The 21,871-nt window shown below is 33.9% G+C and overlaps 1 protein-coding gene across 2 annotated transcripts; it reads right to left on the reverse strand.

Annotated features, from left to right (window-relative positions):
* Positions 1-5,521: 5,521 nt before the first annotated feature.
* Positions 5,522-21,634, reverse strand: CETN3 (centrin 3). 2 transcript variants are annotated; one of them, XM_029219100.1, is made up of 5 exons: positions 21,446-21,588; positions 19,491-19,626; positions 17,777-17,891; positions 11,658-11,849; positions 5,522-6,297 (listed from the first exon to the last, which is right to left on the reverse strand). In XM_029219100.1, exons 1-5 carry the CDS (start codon positions 21,460-21,462, stop codon positions 6,254-6,256), a joined length of 504 nt encoding a protein of 167 aa, XP_029074933.1. In that variant the 5' UTR covers positions 21,463-21,588; the 3' UTR covers positions 5,522-6,253. The 2 variants fall into 2 exon arrangements, with proteins under 2 accessions (XP_029074933.1, XP_029074934.1); XM_029219101.1 differs by having other exon boundaries at positions 6,077-6,297; positions 21,357-21,634.
* Between the last annotated feature and the right edge of the window lie 237 nt (positions 21,635-21,871).

Below are 21,871 nucleotides of genomic sequence, written 5' to 3' on the forward strand. Positions count from 1 at the left end.
TACCCTTTAGAAATGAAGACCCTAATAGCTGCTAGGAATTAAGATTAGCTTTTTACAATAATTTTTTTAATATCTTTTGATCATAATAACTTAAGTAGAAATATAAACTGTTATGATTTTAAGCTTATTTCAACCAAATGGAAATAGTTAACATTATTATTGTTTTGACCAAATGTAAACAGTATATGATTTATATAATTCTCTACTTTGAGATACCCCAGGTTCCCTAAGAATATACTTCCTTCAAATGGACTGAACACTGTGCTTGCTCATATGCTTATGAACATTCCAAAGAAGAAACTAATGTGGCTTTAAAACGTTCCTCTAAGCAATCTCCTAGCTACCTGGGTCTGGGTACACCTGAGAGTCCCTTAGGGGCCTTGGAGATCCCAGAATTTCCAGGATCAGACTATAGAACTGTAAGTAACCTGGGCCCATAGATCAATAATTCCAACCAAAGTACATGCCTAATTATATAAAAATTTGTATTTTAATAAAATTCGCAATTCACAAAACATTTCCACAAGTATAATCTGATTTAATTTTTCCCAAAACCAAGTAAGTTAGTTACAACAGATACTACATTTTCTAGTTTTTAAAAATCTTTCCTAGCTATTTTTTTCTTTTAATCTTTGCTATAGCAGTGAAAATAGCCAATTAGATTTGAACACAGTTTTCTTTCGTAAAGAAAATCCTTAGAATCTATATCCTGCTGCTTTTTTTTCTATGAGGGAGTTATTTTGTTTTTATTGCCAATGCTGAAAAGCATCACATCATCTCTTAGGACTTAGGTTAGCAATAATTCTCTCTCAGCAGGACTGGTATAGAAAAAGTCTCCTGGAAAGTTTAGTTTTGGCCAGCTATTTCACATTTAATTGAATATGTTTATCTTAATAGAAAATGAAAAAGAAAAATGTAGATTTTGCTTAAAGTATGGTTAAGTTTACCAGCTTGGCAAGGACTTTAAATGCCTGAATTTTCAACACAAGCAAAATGCATGTTTTCTAAGGAAAGACTGCTCCTCAGTAAGCCAAACACAAATCATTAATCTGCTGCTAAATTTAAGGAGGTCATCCATGATACGAAATATGATTTGGAAATATTTTAACCATTTAGCATTTAGCCAATGTATGCTGAATGCTATTTACTCTAAAGAGACAACCATCAGGAGTAGGCTTGTATCAATGAGTCACCAGAATTTATGTTCTACAACAGTACACGTTTCCTAGCTGTCAGGCTTACACAGACCTTTTGGAAGACCTTGGGGATAGACAGTCTATGATGATGCCACACGGAGAAAATAATTGCTCTTTTCAGAGAACACAGTGGTATGTTGGACAAATGTGACAATCATATTAAAATTAGAAATATTGGACTCCAGAAGTCTATTAAGTATCCCTGATTTCTTTTATTATGGAATAAAGAAAACCCATTTAAAAATATTTTTAATTAAGTATAAAATGGAAGTAACCATGCTGATCTTTGATTCTATAAAATGTCAGTAATCTTCCCAAAATTATCATATAATGAAAAAATATTTTACGTATTCTCAGAACAGCACAAGACATACAGCTTTCCCAAGTTCTAAAGAAAAAGACAATTTGGATTTTTGTAGACAATTAGATAATACTATTATAATTACACTCAATACTTACAGTACAACTCACAAAGGTAACTCTAACATAAATATATTATCTCAGAAAAAAACAAAGACTTGATTTCACTAGTTTTAGATTGTATTTGGCAATCTTTTGTAGAGTCTTAGATGAAGTTTTCAATGAATGCTGTAACTGTAGAATGACATATGACTTAACACAGAATCAGGATATGTAGGCAAATTACCTATTTCAATTGAATGGGTAAGCCTAGGCTGTTTAATCAAGATCTCCAAGACCCAACTAAGCTGCCATCCAGATGACTGCCTCATTTCATCCCAAGAATTTCTCTTTGCAACCCAAATCCTAAACAAGTCATCATTCTACCATTAAAATAACCTTTACTGACCCTCTTCTCTGACCACTGAGACCGACAAGAGCTTTGCTTTAGACTATCAGGTCCATAAACCTTCCTCCTCTCCAGCTAGGTGCCTCAAAGATGTTCCCACACACCCTTTTACCAAATATACTCCTAAGCCCCAGGTTCCTTCCATTTCCTACCAAGAATTTAAAGAGTTCTTTCTTCATTCAAACAGCCCCTAAAATAAAATCTTCTTCACAAAGGGTAAGTGGAAAAAATGTTTTCTCAAAATGAAAATATTTTATGACTACTCAATAATATGCACTTTATCAATAAGCATTTGCTTAATATTGTATTATTTTTTTCCCAAACATTTACTTTTTCAATGTGTTGACTCCATGATTTTAAAAACAGTCTATCTAAGCTTATTAGCTTCCAGAGGACTGGCACCAAATGTTAACTCACATGGAATAATACATAATACAACAAATGCCATGCTAGATTATGCATAAATGTTTAATTCTTTTGCTGCTGAGCCTCTGAATTCCAGATTCTATCTCTTAGTTTTGTAGTTTTAAAAGTCTGATCCTTTACACCTTGAGATAGTTTATAAAAGTCATTGTAAGGAGATAATACAATCTAGTGGCTATGAGTGGGCCATGGAGTCAGAAGACTTAGGATCATATTCCAATTCCAACGTCTATTACCTTGAACAAGTTACTTAAGCCTAAGCTTTGGTTTTCTTGTGTGTAAAATAAAGACAACCCAACAGTATCTACCTCAGGTTACTGAGATTAAAATATATAATGTATGTAAATACCTATGTGTGCCTGGAACACAGCAGCACTTAAGTTACTAAATTTTTTTTTTTTTTTGCGGTATGCGGGCCTCTCACTATTGTGGCCTCTCCCGTTGCGGAGCACAGGCTCCGGACGCGCAGGCTCAGCAGCCATGGCTCACGGGCCCAGCCGCTCCGCGGCACGTGGGATCTTCCCGGACCGGGGCACGAACCCGTGTCCCCTGCATCGGCAGGCGGACTCTCAACCACTGCGCCACCAGGGAAGCCCAAGTTACTAAATTTTTAAAGACATTTCCTTTATAAAACTTAGCTGCAGAATGGATAGAATATTCATGTGGAAAAAACTACTTCTATAATTTCATGTAAATACAAAGGAAACAGGTTGAATGAATCTCTAAAATAACAATGGTTACTATTCCTAGAGATCAGGTGACAGTTATGTCCTAGTCTGCCCAGGCTAGTTCTGAATTACACCTGTTGTGCCAAGATTAATAATAGTCTCCCCTAAGCTCCTTCACTCTCAGGTAACCCGGTTTAGATCATAAAATATATGGTCAATTGTGTTGGTCATTAAACTTTTTTTCACCACAGCTCCAAACCACTATTCTGTATTCAAATGTGTAACAGTAGGGTTGGAACTGTGTAAACTACATTTCCCCTTTGCCAGCTGAATTTTTTTAAGCTCCACTAAAAAGAGGACTAGAAGAATAAAACGGGAAGGCAGGAGGGGAAAAGACTCTTTTGCTGTTTCCAGTTTGCCTGGAGTTCCCGTCAGCATCCCCAGGGCAACAGTTCTTCGTTCCAGGAGCAGCACTTGGTTCCATCCTCCAGCTTTTTCTCAAGATTCCCCAAACCAGCCTCATCATTCCCCATCAGCATTAGCACCACCTACCAGTGCCCCCTTCCTCAACCATCTCCGAGTCTCTGCTCCATAGGACCTCTCCTCCCAGCTTCTAGTTTCCAGTAACTACAACTTTTACCCTCAGCTATCCCAGTGCTCCTTTCCTGATTTTTTTTTTTTTTTTTTTTTGGTTCTCCAGCACCAATTTAACCTATTCCCTATATTACACTCTGTGAAAATATCCAGTTGTGCTCCTCTTGATGTCTGAGGTCTAACTGAAACTGACACTATTCAGAGGAATAGGAGTGGAGCTGGCAGTTAAAAAAAAAAGAATTTTCACTTTTACTTTATATATTGCCTTTATATATTACTTATGTAATTTGTTTAACTTCATATTTTAAGTGATTTTTTTGAAACTCTTTTGCCTTCTTCACATTGGTCTTCAGAACATTAGAAATTATCTTTAGTGTAGAACACATCACTAGCAATTCCCAAGAGAAATTACATCCAGAGATTAGCATCAGACAGAATGGTTTAGGGAGTTGAGGAAATTAGCAACTCAACTGGATCATCTAACTCATCATGGTGTTTGCTAATGCAAGACCATTAACATTGGCGCATCAACTAAATTTGAAAGTCTTCCATTAGAAGTGCTGTATGAATTTCCTGCAGTGAACGATTAAATGAGCCTAGTGCAGTACCCACACCACATATTAACTGCATAACAAATATGTTTTTGATTTCCTCTCCACCCCAACTACCTACCGCCAGACCCTAATCTAGGAGCTGTTAAGAGGCACATAACTTAAAGTAGGCTTTAATGGTTTACATGTAAGACAAGATCTTAGCTGACAAATCCCAAACTATCAAAGCTTACCAGGATACCAGAACAGCAGATGCAGCAGGTAAGTTTAACAAGAAAGTTATTTTCTTACATCATGAAATGCCATTGTATAATAAATATAACTATAATGGTAAATGACTAATACCCACCTCCACTTCCTTCTTGTTTAAAGCAGATTCTCTCCTTTCTTCTTATTGCCACCTCTACTAGCCAATTTTATAAGCCTCTGACTCTACGGTTATTAACACTGGAAAAAACTTGAAAATAATTCATACCCTTCTGTAGGAGAAAGCTTTCACAAACATAAAGAACTGAAGTGAGCACTCTTCCCTCAACCCACAGTAAGAAGAAACAAAATGCTGGCATCCCAAGGAGTAACCATTTATATCAAGAATAAAGAAGTTATCTCTGTAAGTGACAAAAAAGTACCTTAGGTTACTTATTCCAATAAAGTGGTAGAAGACTAGCAAGCCTAGATACATGTTTGTGTTTTATTCTTCATTTTCTTTATTCTTCAATTTCCTGGAAATCAACATATTTGGTGATTGAGATATAGAAGGCAAATTCATCAGTAAACGTGATACAATTTTTTAAATTTCACAGTCTATTTGTTGCCCTGGATATTGGTATTACTGTGAACACTGATTTCATATTCAAAACTGAATTTTAATATGGTGAACAATTAACTTGCTTTCTAGATAACTATTTGAAATATCACTACTGTTACATTATTCTCTGATTTTTTTGTTAAATTTCTAGTGGATAACTCTTTCTGTAATATTCTAGGAGGCTCACAACATTTAAAGTGCCTCAAATTATTACTATGACCTATCTCCCCTAACCACGTGTTTCCCCCTAACATACACTTCTACAAGGAAGAAGAACCCACCAATATGTGGAAAATCTGTCTCCACTGTTTCCTGGTGAATCACAGAACGTTCCTTTATACAGCTAAAACAGAGCCTTAAATGATTTCTGTGGCTTACAGTTTCCTATTTTCATCACTGTGACGTTTAATTGAGTGATAATTATCTTAACAGATCAAAATTCCAAAATTTAAATCTTTCACTTTGTCAAGAAGTTAGATGATTCAAACTATATTCAATTAGTTTAAGAAAGAAATATCCAGATTTAACTGTCATAACTTAAGACACCAAAAGTGTTACAGAACATAATATTGAATACATGAGGATAAATGAGTCTATATGCACAATACTTTTTCCCTCCAAACTGAAAGACATGACTCATGAAAAAGGAATTATGCCTATACGGAGTCATCATTTTGTACTGAAACATCAAATGTCAAACTTGTAATGGAAAAATGTGCTCTTCTATTGCAATTTATATTTCAATTTTCGTTTCTGAAACCAACCATGTACAGAGAAAAGATTTAAGAAAGATACTCTTGAGGGTTAGCAGACATTTGGAATCAAAATAAACAGAAAAGTTACCAAATTTTGAAATACTAAAAAATAAACATTTTATTAAGGAAAGTCTGAAAAACATGTGCACCAAAAGTGACTACTAATGCTAAATAAAAAACCTTCAAAAAATGTGTACCACATGATTCAATTTTTTAAACTTTATATATAAAAGCTATATTATAAATACAAAGCTAAACTATTAGAGTACTAACAATACTGTTCATATAAAGAAACTTAACAGTAGTAAAATATGAATACATAAGATGCTTATTTTTGGTCCTTTTGGAAAAAAGAACTAAGTTGTTGTTTTTTTTAAACATGGCTTCAGGCACAAAAATAGAATATAAGATGATAACTGCAACATTCTTAGTGTTTATCCTTGTAATTCTTTAAATGTCACCAGTCATAATAGCAATGAATTCCTCTTGATTTACTGTGGTAAGAAAGAAAATGTAAGTCAGAAATACAAATTTTTTTCAGAGAACACTATTACTATTTTACTAAGTATCTTTAAATTTTATATTATACAAAATTCTTAATAAACCAAAACATAGCTTTTTGCTTTTTACTTCTTTGGTAGGAAGTTGAATACGTTAATTAAATTGAACTTCATGAATACAAAAATACATAAAATATAATAATATAAATTAATATTCTATAGTATTAGCTAGGAAAAAGACATAATAGTATATAAATAACAAAAAACCCATCATAATCATAATATGTATACACAATAAAATAGTTTTAAAAACAAAATTTTAAATTTCTTAGATAGTTAAACTCTCTTGATAATCGTTATTGTACTAGTTCATTTAGCAAACCCTTTCTTAATAAATAAGCTCAAATATATCACACATGTAAGTTAGAATTCTGAAGGATAAAAATATATTAGAATTAGAAAAAAGTCAAATCATTGTTTTTTGGAACTTTTATATATTTAAAAGCCTATTTTAAAGAAAAACTAATTGAAACATAGTTAAAGAAAAAAATACTGCAAAAAATAAGCTATAAGGAGTTAAGTGGAATGAGCCATCCAGGAGCTGATAAATAACCAAGAATTCATGCATTCAATATGAAACATCTACAAGACACTATGATAGACACAGAACAGAATACAAAACCTGTAATACAAAACTGAAAATACTTTCAGTGATTTTATAAATTGTAGTACTGATCTTTAACCTTTGCAGTTAAACGAATACATTTCAATATCTTATGAAAGCTATGACCCCTCTCTCCCTAGTTAAAAGAAAGAAAATCAAAATATATAAAAATTTTAAACAATTTCATCAATATGTACCTTCATTTAAGAACCCCTGATTTAGAAAAATCTAGAGTGAGGCATCTAGACCAAAACAGGAAACAAGGGTATATTTTTAAGAAAAACAACATAAGGAAAGCAGCCTTGGAATGATCTGACTACACATTATTTTAATAGCATAATAAAGCCATGATTAAAATATTCAAAATCTGAAAAGTACTTATGTTTTGTTACTTAAAAGATCTAAAACTTTTTTCCCTCTCAATTTGTAAACTCTCAATACTCAAATTCCAAATTAAGCTTCATATAGTTCTAAAACAAAGCAAATCAATATTTATGTTATTTATATGTAAACACTTTAAAGCACTGCAGCATTTCAAAAGTATTTTAAACTATTCCATAATTTCATACCTAAAAACAAAATACTTAAGTCCAAAAAAGTGAACCTAAAAGCTGAAGGGAAGAAAGTGGCTAAGGAATTTAAACTAGGTCCTTTATCGTCAGTGAGACTTTCAGACAATTAGGAGAATCTGTGATGCCTTTATACATTTGGTTTTATAACCTTCTCTATCAATCATACTTATATCAAGTTCCTTGATGTAAGGAACACAATACCTACCTTAAAATAGGCATTTGATAAAATATATATTGAATCAAAAATACATGACACTTCATTTTTTTCTACACTGCCTTTTTAAATAATATTTTCATAAATCAATCATTTCATAGGGTAAATCTTATTACATGTCATTAAAATAAAAAATTTTAGAGAAATTAAGTACCTTAGAGACCATCTGGCTTTGAGGGGAAAAAACAAATTTTAATATCTGAAGTGTCAGTTGAATATTTTACTAACACACTGTTTCCTATAATAGTATGCAATTTTAAAAACTCCATAAACATAGAAACCTAATTAATATTTTACTTTATAGCACAAGAGGCAATACAGTGTTATGGCTAAAAGCATATTGTCATTATGGAGGTATGAGTTTAAGTCTGGCTCTGCCATGTATTAGCTTTGTAATAACCTTGGACAGGTTATTAAACTCTCAGAGCTTTAGTTTCCTCATCTATATATATACATGTATCCTATGCATAAATGGGTATAACATTGTATTCACTTCACACTTCACAAAAGCTATTATGTAAATTAAGCGACATAATCCACAATGTAACATGCTAAGCACAGAATCTAACATATATAAAGTACTAAACAAATGCTAACATTCATCATAATTATTTAGAAGATGGTCCACTCTGGTTTTTTAAATGTTGCTTCCACTTTTCCAAAATGATTTACTGTATTTTATTTTATATATCTTGGGAGGGATTCTTTCTATATCATTACCACAGCTGTATTTATATTTTGTATTATGTCTTCTTTTCCTTTAATTCCTCATTCACCATGTTTATTATTCTATACATACAATAAAAAAAAAATTTTCATTGCTCTCAAATACTGAAGTGTGAAAAACTCGTAAAAACAGAACAATTACTGAAGTCCAAAAAAGGTAGCAAAGTATTATGATCTTTACCAGTTTAACATATACAAAGAAAACAGGTTAGTTATATCTAAGAAAAATTCTGCCTACAGTCCAAAAAAAAAAAACCAGATTAAGTGATCAGATTAATAAATTATTATAAAATCTAACTTCCCACTTTTTCAAAAATGGGCAGATTTTCAGATAGCTACAGAAACCCAATATAAATTAAGGCAGTAACCCAAAGCCACACTAAATAGATTAGGGTTGGAGTTCTCATTGTTTGTGAATATGAAAATGCCTTTCAATAATAATTTTCTGGACTTGCCACAATAACAGCTATCCTTAGTATATCTCGTTTGAGAAGTAGATAATGTCAAATAGCTATATAAACTCTGCAATCAATCACAATAGCATTTAAATATAACTGAAAAAAGCAGTATATGTATGCATGTGCAATGCTATTATTCGTATGGTCTACAGACAATATTTGATGCATACATGAACTCCCAGACCCTGCACAATACCTCAGAAGGCCTTCACCCCTAGATACCCACATCTCAGATTGGAAACTACTGGATTAGACTATTTTAATATGATAAGACCACCCTCCTATCCCCCCCAAAAAAGACAAGTCTTAACAATAAAAGATGTGTCAGGTGTATTTTATTTGTAATCAATCACTTGGAAAAAAGAAAAAGAGTGTTATGTGCCTGTTATTTTATTTGTAATCAATCACTTGGAAAAAAGAAAAAAAAAGCATTATTTGCCTGTTAGTCATGTGAATAAATGACAGTAGGATGCCCAAGCAACAGTTGTACAGTGACTTAAAGTGGAATAATGCAAGCAGTAAAAACCAAAGAAATGTTTTAAGGATGTACTAAAATAAATCTCCCAGCAATGGAGCACAGGTGTGAACTCAAATTCAAAAGCAGCAGGTAGAGCAGTCTAGCAAGGTATGCCAGAAATGGACACATTTTCTAAGAAAAGTTTCACATGAAGTTTGAATTTAAGAACAGGTTACTAACTGGTATTTTATTCTAATGTCAAATGAAGCTAATAACTAAAACCTAACTTGCATGAGCCTAGTACAGGAAAAAGAAACTGTTTATAACTCTGGTCATTTGACACATATTAAGTAGCTGGAGTATGAAAAAGACATACCAAGATTCTCTCTACCACTGAAGAGAGTACCTTTACATAAAGGAACTCATTTAAAGCTAATTTAGGGTAATAATCAACAGCTAGGGAAGACACAAACATTTTTTAACTGTGAAGACAGCGGATTATCAATCCAAATATTAGAATTACAGCTTAAGAAGTCCTTTAAGTTTTCTCAAGTTTTAATCATCTCTGTTTTAAAATATAACTAACTATATCGATACCCTTCAAAGAGCTAGTACTAAAAATAGAAAAGTTGTATAATGCTTAAATAATAGTCACATAATGAGAAAGCACAATAATGCGCAATTCTAATGGACAATCTGAGCTGATAACTATTTGCTACTGTCTTATTTCCTTACTGAAGCATGCCAGCATTTCCAAGGTTTTAGATATATATTTTTTTTTTATGTAAAAATGAATAGCTGGTACTATAGCAACATATATCTACTGTAACGCACACTCCTCACTGCTTAAGTCAACAAACGTCAGAGTACTCATCATGTTCAAGAAAATGCAGGAGAATATAAAGATGAAGAAGAAAAAGGAAAACAAGCTTACATTTAATGCTAGGCACCTTCAATTATCTTCATTTAATACTCACAACCATCTGGAAAGGTATTACCATTCTGATTTTTATAAATAGGGAAACTGAGACTCAGACAATGTTAAAAACTTGCACAAAATTACAGAGCTACTAAGTAACTGGTAGAGATTCAATTCAAATCCAGGTCTGTATGATTTTAAAGCCTCAGGCCTTTCACACTATATGATTCCAAACTACTCTTCAGTGGCTCACAACATAACTGGAGAGACACACATGTATATAACTAACAGAAGGCAGTGTACAAAAGGTCAAAATAGTTTATTTCTCTAAATGTTATGGGCCCTTAATGGAAATCTCATAATTTATAAACAGAGACCACTGAGGGAGGCTTTTGAGAAAAAGATGGAGCTTAAAATGAACCTGAGAGGACGACTAACATTTTAGCAGACAGCAATTGGCAATTAGAGCATTCTAGGATTAAAGAATAGCATGAGATGAAAGGCACAGCATAAAAAGATAGGACAGAGTATATTTTGTCAAAGTGTGTATACTATATGGGAGGTGAGGGTTAAAGTAGAAAGTAGAAGAATACAGTGGGAAATAAAACTAGATAGTTATGGTATGACAGATCATAGAAGACTTTGGACTTTACTCCATAGGCACTGAAGAATTATCGTAAGTGTTTGAACAGGAAAATGACATCACCAAACCTGCATTTTAGGAAAAGAATGCTGCTAGAACAAATCAGGAAGAGAAAAGAGGCTTACAGGCATAGAGGGCAATTAGGAAGCTACAAGAGACTGTAAAGTCAGTGAGAGCAGGGACAACATCAGCCTCTTTGATTGGGTAGCACCAGTCAGCACACAGAACACTGTACCCAGCAGGCATTCAAGAAAATAATGAACAAAGCTATGATAACATTCCTACAAAGAAATTAGGGCCTGAATTAGGACAGTAGCAGTAAACAAAGAAATAAAACAGATTAAAAATATTTGGAGGGTAGACTCAACAGAACTTAGACGTGCATGTAGGTTGAGGAAGAAGACATTAAAGGCTGAAACTTTACTGAGTGGCTGAAATTTTGGAGATATTTCACCTCAAAGAAAAGTAAAGCAGTTTCTTGAAGTGTGGAAGCTCATACTACAATCTGTACAGTTGGTTTTAAAGGTCTGCTTCATTCTAAACTGAGTATGTGAAATATTTATGCAAAAATCCCATTATAGGATGAAAAACATTTACACTAAATAGTTTGCAAAGGGTCTTGAAAATCATTTGGTTTTAGAAAAAATTACTATATGTGTACAGTAGGCATATTTGGAATATATGTTTTACTCAAAACTTACTTTCTCCATCACCATCTTTATCAAATTCTTCTATCATAGCCCGAAGTTCTTCATCACTCATGTTTTCACCCAATTCTCTGGCAACACGTCGCAAATTCCTCAGGCTTATTTTACCTGAATCATCATCATCAAATAGTTTAAATGCCTTCAATATTTCTTCATGTGGATCTCTTTCCAATATCCAGTCTGTCACTATAGTTAAAAAATATGAAAAGTAAACCTTTATAGTCTCAAAGGCATTCATTTGTGAAATCAACTAATTATTAGATGAGAATTAAAGCTATGAATCTGTCAACATTTAGTTTGACAATAAAAATGCCAAAGTCCAAAAGCCCAAAGAGATAAACAGAAAATTAGAAAAACCAAATCCATATTTTAGAATTTAACCTTTACATTATCAACAATTTATCCTATTATAACTATATCACACATAAGCAAAATTTTGAAAACTACATTTATATCATATTTAAGGTTTACTATTATCAAGAATTGTACTAGGCTCCACTGACATCAAGCACACAAGTCTAGGAGTAACCTAGTTGTAGAGATGATATACCAACAAAACAATTAAAACCAACTAGATAAAAGTTGTTTGCTGGCTAAACTTAACAGTAATACTGACTGTTCTTCAAATTTAATACAACCGCAATCTCAGACAGTAGATGAAAATTCCATTCGTATCCTCATGATTTAAAAGAACCTCTTGGTTTCTCACAAGTAGTTATTAAAAGGATTGAATCTGACTGTAGTAAGAAAAAAAAAAAGGTCTGAAAAGGAGATCTCTCTAAAGTCAAATCCATTTTGTTCATCAAGATAATAACTATCAGACAGCTTAATTAAAATTAAATGTGAGTAAATTCAAGCCTCAATAGTAATAATTATTTTAAAATACTAAATGTAATAATATATAATAATAGAGTCAACTCAATATTTTCAATATAACCACAGTCTTTAATCAATAGCCATAATAACAGAAATTTTTAAATCTGTGGTATAAAATTTTTTAAGTTACTAGATAAAATTCTGAAAATATCAAAGGAAATATCTCTGAAGTAATTCTACACACTAGTCTACCACTACAACAAGACATATTTATGACCTTCACTGTCCCATTAAAAATAACTCAGTCCTGGGCTTCTCTGGTGGCACAGTGGTTGAGAGTCCGCCTGCCGATGCAGAGGACACAGGTTCGTGCCCCAGTCTGGGAAGATCGCACATGCCACAGAGCAGCTGGGCCCGTGAGCCATGGCCACTGAGCCTGCGCATCCGGAGCCTGTGCTCCACAACAGGGGAGGCCACAACAGTGAGAGGCCCGCGTACGGCAAAAAAATAAAAAAATAAAAATAACTCAGTCCTGTTGACGTTTACAAAATCACTAAAAATTTGCAAATGCTTATAGATGGAAAATACTGGAATATTTAATGTACCCAAAAGAAAAATACAATTCAAGACCCCCACAAATAGTTGTTTTGCTGCTGTTTTCATCATATTTGGTTGAATAAGCTTTAGAATAAGCACCTATTCAAGCTAACGTTAAATCATCTGCACATATATTCAATAGTTTTCTTTTATCCATTAATTTTATACAAAAAGTCTTCCAAGTAACTAATTGAAGTATATTACTATAAGTATGCAAATCATCAAAGCTCATAAATATTCAGTTAAAAAGGAGTTGGCATATATACAGCCATAACACCAAAATAAAATACCACACTTAACTCTATGGCTTCTACTCAACTTATTTTGAATTTAGTCCCAACAAAAAAGGAGGACAAGGAAAAAAAAAGTGTTAAGAAATTTTCTTCACCAATTAAATAATTTACATGACAGGTGAACCAAAAAAGCAGCTTGCTGAAAATATTAATGTATTTAAAGAAGCAACAGGGTGATCTGGGGAACAGATGGGGCTCCAAGATGTATAAATTCCTATCCCACTGGTGCTTTAATTGTGTTAGTTACTTCAGACTTATGTGTCTATATAATCTTTTATCAATACTTTGCCTTAGAATGCAACTTTTCTTTGGAACTATAAATACCCATCATTCTGGACAGCTAAAACATTGTAACTTTATGGTGACTATCCTCCATGCCTTAATCTTCTATTCTTATTCTACAAAGTAGAATTATAAGAAATACATTTATTTTTCAACGAAAATAAATTGACTGACATACAAGCAGTAAAGATGGGTTCAATCTATTTCACAAATTTCTGTCCATGTAACTCAATTTTCAAATGATTTAATTATACTCTCAGAAATGTACTTACTCAAAATAGTTAGCCCTTATACATTATAACAATCACTTAATAAAGCAAATTCAAAAACATCACATTAAAACTTTAAACCCAGTTACTTATATCCTAGAGTACTGAGGTTACCACCTTTTTTACTCTTGAATGTACCTCTTTTCTTTTTATTCTCACCACCCTCAGCATAAAAAGTCTATTACAGTTATCCCTCAGTTTCCATGGTATCCATGGGGGATTGGTTCCAGGACTCCCCTCAGATACCAAAATCTGGGACGGATAGCATTTGCATATAATCTATGTACATCCTCCTGTATACTTTAAATCATCTCTAGATTACTTATAATACCTAATATAATGTAAATGCTATGTAAATAGTTGTAAATATGATGTAAATGCTATGTAAATAATTGCCAGGCACTCAGCAAATTCAAGTTTAGCTCCTTGGAACTTTCTGGAATTTTTTTTTCCTAATATTTTCAATCCACAGAAGCAGAACCCAGGGATAGGGAGGGCCAACTGTATCTTCTGCCTGCAATCTCTTCCCTCCAACACATCTTTAATAATCTCAACAGTTACCTCTCTAAAACATATTATCTCCTCTTCTTTAAAAACTGACATAGATCCTCTGCTGACTAAAGTCCAAACTCTGTGTCATGCAAGACTTTACCTAGCTGGCCCAGTCCTACCTTTCCAGTTATTTCCCTATCCTCTAGAGCAGGAGACTAACTGAAGTTTTCTGAACATGCTACATGTCTGTTATTACTCCTTGTTGTTGCTGTTTTCTCTGCTTAGAATGCCATTCTATACCCCTCCCACAATTTTCCCCTTGTGATGAAATCCTATTCCTGTTCCCAAAGCCTAAATTAAAAATCCCCTCTGCAAAGTCTTCAACTGCTCTAGATCAGGAATTGACAAACTTTCCTGCCTAAGACCAGACAATAAATATTTTAGGCTTTTTTTTTTTGCAGGGGGGCGGCGAGGGAGCATAAGGTCTCTGTCTCAACCACTCACTCTGTCATGGTACCACAAAAGCAGCATAAAAAAATGGATGTGGCAGGGACTTCCCTGGTGGGGCAGTGGTTAAGAACCCACCTGCCAATGCAGGGGACACAGGTTCGAGCCCTGGTCCGGGAAATATCCCACATGCCACGGAGCAACTAAGTTCATGCACCACAACTACTGAAGCCCGCGTGCCTAGAGCCCATGTTCTGCAACAAGGGAAGCCACTGCAAAGAGTAGCTCCCGCTTGCCACACATAGAGAAAAACCACACGCAGCAACTAAGACCCAACGCAGCCATAAATTAATTAATTAATTAATTAATTAAATTTAAGAAAAAAAGAATGGATGTGGCAGCATACAGGCAACAGCTAAATTTGACCCAAGGGCTGCAGTATGCCACTACTGCCCGATACAAAATTATAAGTCACCACAGAGCATCATAGCTTGTTATCACCCGCATTTAAATTGTAAGCTCCTTGAAAGAACCTCTTAGTAACTTGTGATTAATTCCCCTCCCTCACCCCAGCACAGTACTGAATGCCAAAAAATTCAGCAAATGTTTGCTAAGCAAAACAAAAAACAATATAATATTCTATTCTAAATAGGCAATAATAAATAGTACATGCCAAAAATAGATGAGTACAAATAGCTGACTTATCTTGGTCTTACTTTAAAGCAGCAATTCCTAAAACACCTGTAACTCACAAGCCTCAGGCTGTCTAAATTCTAAACTTACATTAAGTATATTTTAATACTTTTTTCTAGCATTGGAAAGAATATGAAGTGCCAAACTTTATCTAGAAATACCTGTAAATATCTGTGGAACAATATCCTTAAACAGTAATAGATAGTAGATAAAAGTAAGATTCAAATATTCTGATTTAGAGTTATTTGTCCCAAACTATAAAACATATATTCATCTGTGGCCAGTTACTATTTTAAAATGATTTTAAAAATGGGGAAAGTAATAGTTTTTGATTATTTGATTCCCAAATAGTAATAAAATTTTATTTGACAGTTGATATTCTCAATAGGTAACCTTAGGATAGTTAAAGTATGTACTAAGCCTGCCAAATGGTTGATCTTTGAAAGTCAGGCTGAAGTTTACTCATGACCATTTATTCTAAAAGGAACCCAGTATTTCTGTGCTGTTAATAACATAGAAGAGATGCAGGGTCAGGAAAGGTAGAGATTACATGGGACTCTGGCTTCAACTGCTAATAAAATCAAAATTTTAAAACTGTATTCACCTAAGATGAAATAATGTGTTTTGTAAAATTACTAGAGGCAAATAGTGCTTAAAATAACCTACAACTACAGGAAAAAGGTAATGAGAAAAATATAAATACATGGAGCAGAATATTTTTATGTTCCAGTGATATATATATTTTCCAGCCATTGAAACAAAGACTAATTTTTGAAGTAATAATAACAACAAACACTTAATAGAACTTACTATATACTAGGCCCTTTTCTAAATACTTTACATAGTTTTAGCTTAGTTATTTCTCCTAAGAACCCTATGAGATAATACAACTATCCCCATTTTATAGCTGAAAATGAGGCACAGAGAAGTAAAATGACCAAGTTACACAGCTGGTAAGTGGCAAAACCAAGATCTAAACCCAGGCAACCTGGTTCCAAAATGTCCATGCTAAACCACTACACTGTACCAAATGTACCTGAATTACAGCTCTTTCCTAGTAGTATCATTTCTACTGTATCCTGATCCTTGTTTCTATAAACAATCTAAGTTGAAACTTGAACTAAGATCATAAACCCCAGAAAGCTTCAATACTGGGAAAATAAAGATGGCTCTCTACCTCTTCTCAAGTAAATAATTCTATGAACTAGAGAAAAAAAAAAAGAATATCCTCTCCAAAGGGACAAGCTGCCTCTCTAAATAGTCATCTATTAGTTCATAAATTGGGGATCTTCTGTGCAGTGCTTTTTTTGGTCTTTTAGATTTATTTGTTCTTTAATTTCTTTTTTCCTTCCTTTTGGTTTGAATTTTCAGATTTAAAAGAAATTACTAATGATATGAATCTATTTTTCCACACGTACTAACTGCCATTTCTTTTGGTTTCTCATATTACTTCTTGTTGAATATTTAAAATAAAGGGTTTGTATGTCTGTAACTGAATTTTCCTAGATTTTTAAAATATCTAAAAATAACTAAATAATATGCTGATATTATAACCCAGTGGGTTGTTCTAAAATGTCTTCTCCTGCTCCCAGTCTGCCAACTGCCTCCCTTACTACAATCTTCTCCCCACCAGCAACTTTAAAGAGATGACTTTATTCATTGAGATCAAGGTCATCCAGAGTAGGTAGCCCCTCATAAGCTTTGTCAACCTGAAGGCATGCACTTCATATACAGCTAAAGATACCAACTGCTACCAATTTCCTCTCCTTCCACTTTGCCAACAAAAATGACATACTAGGATGGTGCTGGGAAATATTTTCCGAACAAAAATATACCAAATTTTATCTTTTACTGTGAGAAATAATTTTTTGATCACTCTTTTAGTTTTATCACATAATATAGGTACATATTACATGGAAAGACATCTTCCCAGGAGAAGCTACACAATAGTTCCTTGGTTAAAATCTTCAGAACAAAAGACAAAAAGATAAATCCCATTTACAGTGAAGCTATAAATCTTATTTTTTCTTTGAAAATTAGCAAAAAAAAAGAGTACCAAAAAAACCCCAAAATAAGATCCACATTACACAGCAATGTTCAATAGCAAAATTCCATAACCCCAGAGACTTTCAAAAATATTGATAGCAACCAGATAATTTCCTAACAAACTGCTGATTACAAAGACTATTGTAAAATAGTCTTTACAATATTGTAAAATACACACCAACTTCATTAAAATCTTCAAAGGTGATTTTCCCTGTGGCTTCTCTGTCATAATCTTTAAGAATCTTCAGTACATCAGCTTTTTTTACATCAAACCCCAAGGCTCTCATTGCCACCTTTTGGATTAAAAGGGAAAAGCAAATTATAAACATTTTTTACAAAAGAAGTGAATTCCAATTCTTAAATAAGTTTTTACTACTTAAAAGATGACAACGTATCAATAAAACACACACTCTTTTGCATGTTTTATGTCTCTAAAGTAACAGTGATAGTTCTTCTTCATTACTGAAATTAAATAGCAATTTTTTTCATTTATATATCCTTTTTTTAATGACAAACTAATCAGTGAGTGTTTATAGAATACATTCTACAATGTACTGACTTCAGTGCACAGATAATTTTAATAAGTTATTTTTTCCCAAAGGATTAACAAACAAATCCAAAAAAAAGGCACACCCTAAATATTAAAAAGTTATACAACAGAAGAGATTATAAAAATTAAAATAAGAATTTTCATCAGACTCAACATTATTAGTTATCAAGTAGGTGGTCTAAGAACCTGACCTTAGAGAAAGAAGAGATCTAGTTACTAGTAACAGGAAGGAGAGATGTTACTGGTTAAAGAAGTCTTATTTGGAGAGATTCGAGTTGTTCCTTGAATCGTATATGGATGAAGTAGAGTAGAAGGGCATTTAGAAAAGAATGACTAGTATTAAAACACACACAGAAATAAAAAATAGTCTTAAAGGAAATGAACAAAGCAGTTTACCTTACCTGAACGGGAAAAGATCAGGAGGAAGAAAGCAGCTAGCAAATGAGAAAAGTAGGTGGTAGTAAAAGTGTGGAGGGCATTCAATACAAATGAAAAAAATCTGAACTTTATCCAGTGTACAATGAGGAGCCACTAAGGGTTTATGAGCAATGAATAATATGATGAAAGAATTTTAGAAAGACGAATCTAATGATAGTGTACAGGAAATGGAGAAACCATTTAGGAAGTTCCAGATATAAAATAAGATCCCAAACCAAGATAATAAGAATAGCAACAAATGGAAGAGACATTATAAAGGAAGAATGGATTGAAGCTGAGTAACTAAAAGAAACAGTGGAAAAGTGAGCTAAAGAGATACAAAAATACTATCTTTCGCATTGTGCTGAGTTTAAGACCCAAACTACCTTCAACACCAATTTCCCCTTGGTTCTTTATAAATAATTCTAAAACCTAAAATTGACATTTTTTCCCCATTAGCATTGTGTCAACACCAGACATCACTTATGTTGTTTGCACCAGAGAAAATAGGTTGAGACTGTTAATAACATGTTCAAATTAAAAAACAAATAACACTCCCTCAATCTGAAAAATCAATGGATCACCAAACAAAACAAAATAAAACACAGTGGGAAGAGGAATATAGTTAGAACTGTTTAAAACCTATAGTTTCAAATTATTTAAGTATGTGATTAGAAAATAAGCCCCTTCGTAGGAATATATTTTTACAGTTAAAATATTATTCATTTTACCATGTGAAAAGGAGTTTCTAAAAAGATATGTTTTGAGTACTATTCAATTTTATTATAGCACTTAACGGTAAATGTTTAAAATGGTTTCATATTTCCAAAATCAGTTTAATTAAAACATTTAAAAATATATTTTTAATCAACTGTCAAAAATGCAAATCATTTTAACAGAAAAAGATATATTTTAAGTATATTACCTTTAATTCATGATAATCTATTGCTTCATCTTTGTCTGTGTCAAAAAGTTCAAAAGCATCTTTAATTTCTTGTTTCTGTTCTTCAGAGAGTTCTCTTCTTTTTTTCCTCTTTGTTTTGTCTACTACAAGCTCATTTCTATGAAATGATAAGAAAAAAGTCTATTTAGTCCACTTTAATCCTATTCTCCTAGGCTTCTAAATAATAAAATACCAAAAATGCAATAAAAATTAGCCAATGAATAATCTTCTAAATTTCGAAAAAGGAAGTACTTTGTAAAAATATAAAGAAATTTTCCCTACGTGAGTCAAAGCCCTGCTCATTTTATAGTCTAGGCTGCTATAAATGTGTATTTCCTAAACTGAAAAGTGTTACAGGTTATTAAAAGAAATGAGGACCTAGCTTTCCCTCTTCCTAGCTTTGTATTTATTCCCACTAATATTACTGTGGAAGAAACAAGAACTGTGAATAAGAAACACTAGTTTTATGCCAGAAACCCCAACAAAAAACAAAGCAACCATATCCCCATCATTCTACAATATAGACTGTTAAAAAAAAAAAAGAATTCAAAACTGATGATCACTATAGATTAGGTTTGCTTTTATAGTGCTTATAATTATCAAAATCATTGTAAAAAACATCTAATTCATCAATTAACTTACTATTTTGGCATTGTGGGTTAAAAATGTTTTTAGATTACACATTTTTAACAGTTTGGCACTTCTTTGTAATTTCTCCCATTAATATTAACAAATCAGCCAAAATAATGAACCTAAGCATACCATGAATACTAAGCACCAAAAAAGTACATAATATTTATGCTAATTCTAAATAATAATGTGAAGAGTCAACAGTCTTGTAAATCTCACTTAACATATACATCTAGACTTAATTTCTCATAAACTCTGAAAAAACTTTAAGAAAGTAATTTACTGTAAAAGCCAGAAATGTCTTCCTTAAGAGGTGCCGATCTAAGTGTTCCAAATTTTCAAATGGGGCTACAAAACTTGTATAAGAACAAGTTTTGAAACGGAAGAATTCTATAAATTTAAAAAATGTAAAACCCAGTGGAGTTTATTTATTTGCATTTTAAGTTGTATTGTTCTCTGAAATCTACCCCCAAAAAGGCAAGAGACGACTAAAAATGACCAAAAGAGGTATGATAAAGCTGAGGAAGTTCTTTCACAAGAGACCTGACTTCACACAAACTTGCAACTCCCGGGGGTCATTTTCTTCCCAAGATTCTGAAGGGACAAGTTCGCAACCCACCAACAGCTGACCCCATCCAAGGATACCACGATTATCCCTTATTATAACTCGGTACCTTTTTAGTGTGACGTAACTACATAGACATTTTTAAGGTAAAACTTCTAGCTGGGGTTGGGGGCGGAGGCAACAAACAGTGCGTTAGAGGTTGGAACTGAAGGAAAGGTAAAGAAGCTGAAGACATTTAGGAAACTAATAGATTACCAACTATAATCACTAAAATGTGTCTCCGATTATACCGTAAAGCATGGCCGCAGGAGAAGAGCGAGGAGTGGGTTTTGTGTTATTTCCAAAATTTACGGGTAAGTATGTTAGCAGGAGGTCTGCGAGCTGGAAGCCGCTGACAAGGAACTGAAACAAGGGATGTTCCAAGGCCTGGTTTCCCGCAAACACCGCGCATAGAAACCTCGCGATATTACACTGCCTCCCCGAGACTAAGACAATCCAGCTTTTTGGCGGTCGAAAGCCCAACGCCTTGACAGAAATGACCACCTCAGCAGAAGTGTGCGGAGCTCACCAGAGCCTCCAGGGTGAGGGGTCCGGGCCCGGGAAGGTTGGCCAAAGCTCTCTCCTCTCGTCCCAAACTGCATTCCCTTCCTCGCCTCGGCCCCAAGCTGCCTCCCTTCCACACACAGCCGCCCTGGGGCCCGCGGCGGGGTGTGGAGAGCATTGCCGCCTGCTCATTACCGACCTCAGAGCTAAACTCATGTTCTCTTCGGACAGAGACGTTCCTCTCGAGAACGATTTTAACCCCTACCCAAGGTAGCACGACTTCCACAAGCCGTTCAACAGACACCAACGACCTCCGCGGCCTCAAGCACCTCCCACAAGGTAGACACGTCTGAGCTGGATTGGTTGAAATCGCTAATGTCCTCCCCATTGAGGCGAAAGCGTCACTAGTCCTCTGCTTTCATTGGGCAATTTTCGCGTCAATCAAAGAGATCTCCCTGCCGGCCTCCCCCGCTACGCCTACGGCCCTTTAGATTGGCCTATCGCTTTTTCTCTCTAATTCTTCGCGAAGCGAGGATCTGAGTGTTTGTTTGGCTCTTCGGTCGGAAGGTGGCTGAGCTAGGCCTCAGGAGAGAAGGCCTGCGGCGTGTGGGCCAGTGTCCGGAGA

This window comes from Monodon monoceros, unplaced genomic scaffold (genome assembly GCF_005190385.1).
Source record: "Monodon monoceros isolate NGI ecotype Baffin Bay Population unplaced genomic scaffold, NGI_Narwhal_1 Super_Scaffold_12, whole genome shotgun sequence".
NCBI lineage: Eukaryota > Metazoa > Chordata > Mammalia > Artiodactyla > Monodontidae > Monodon > Monodon monoceros.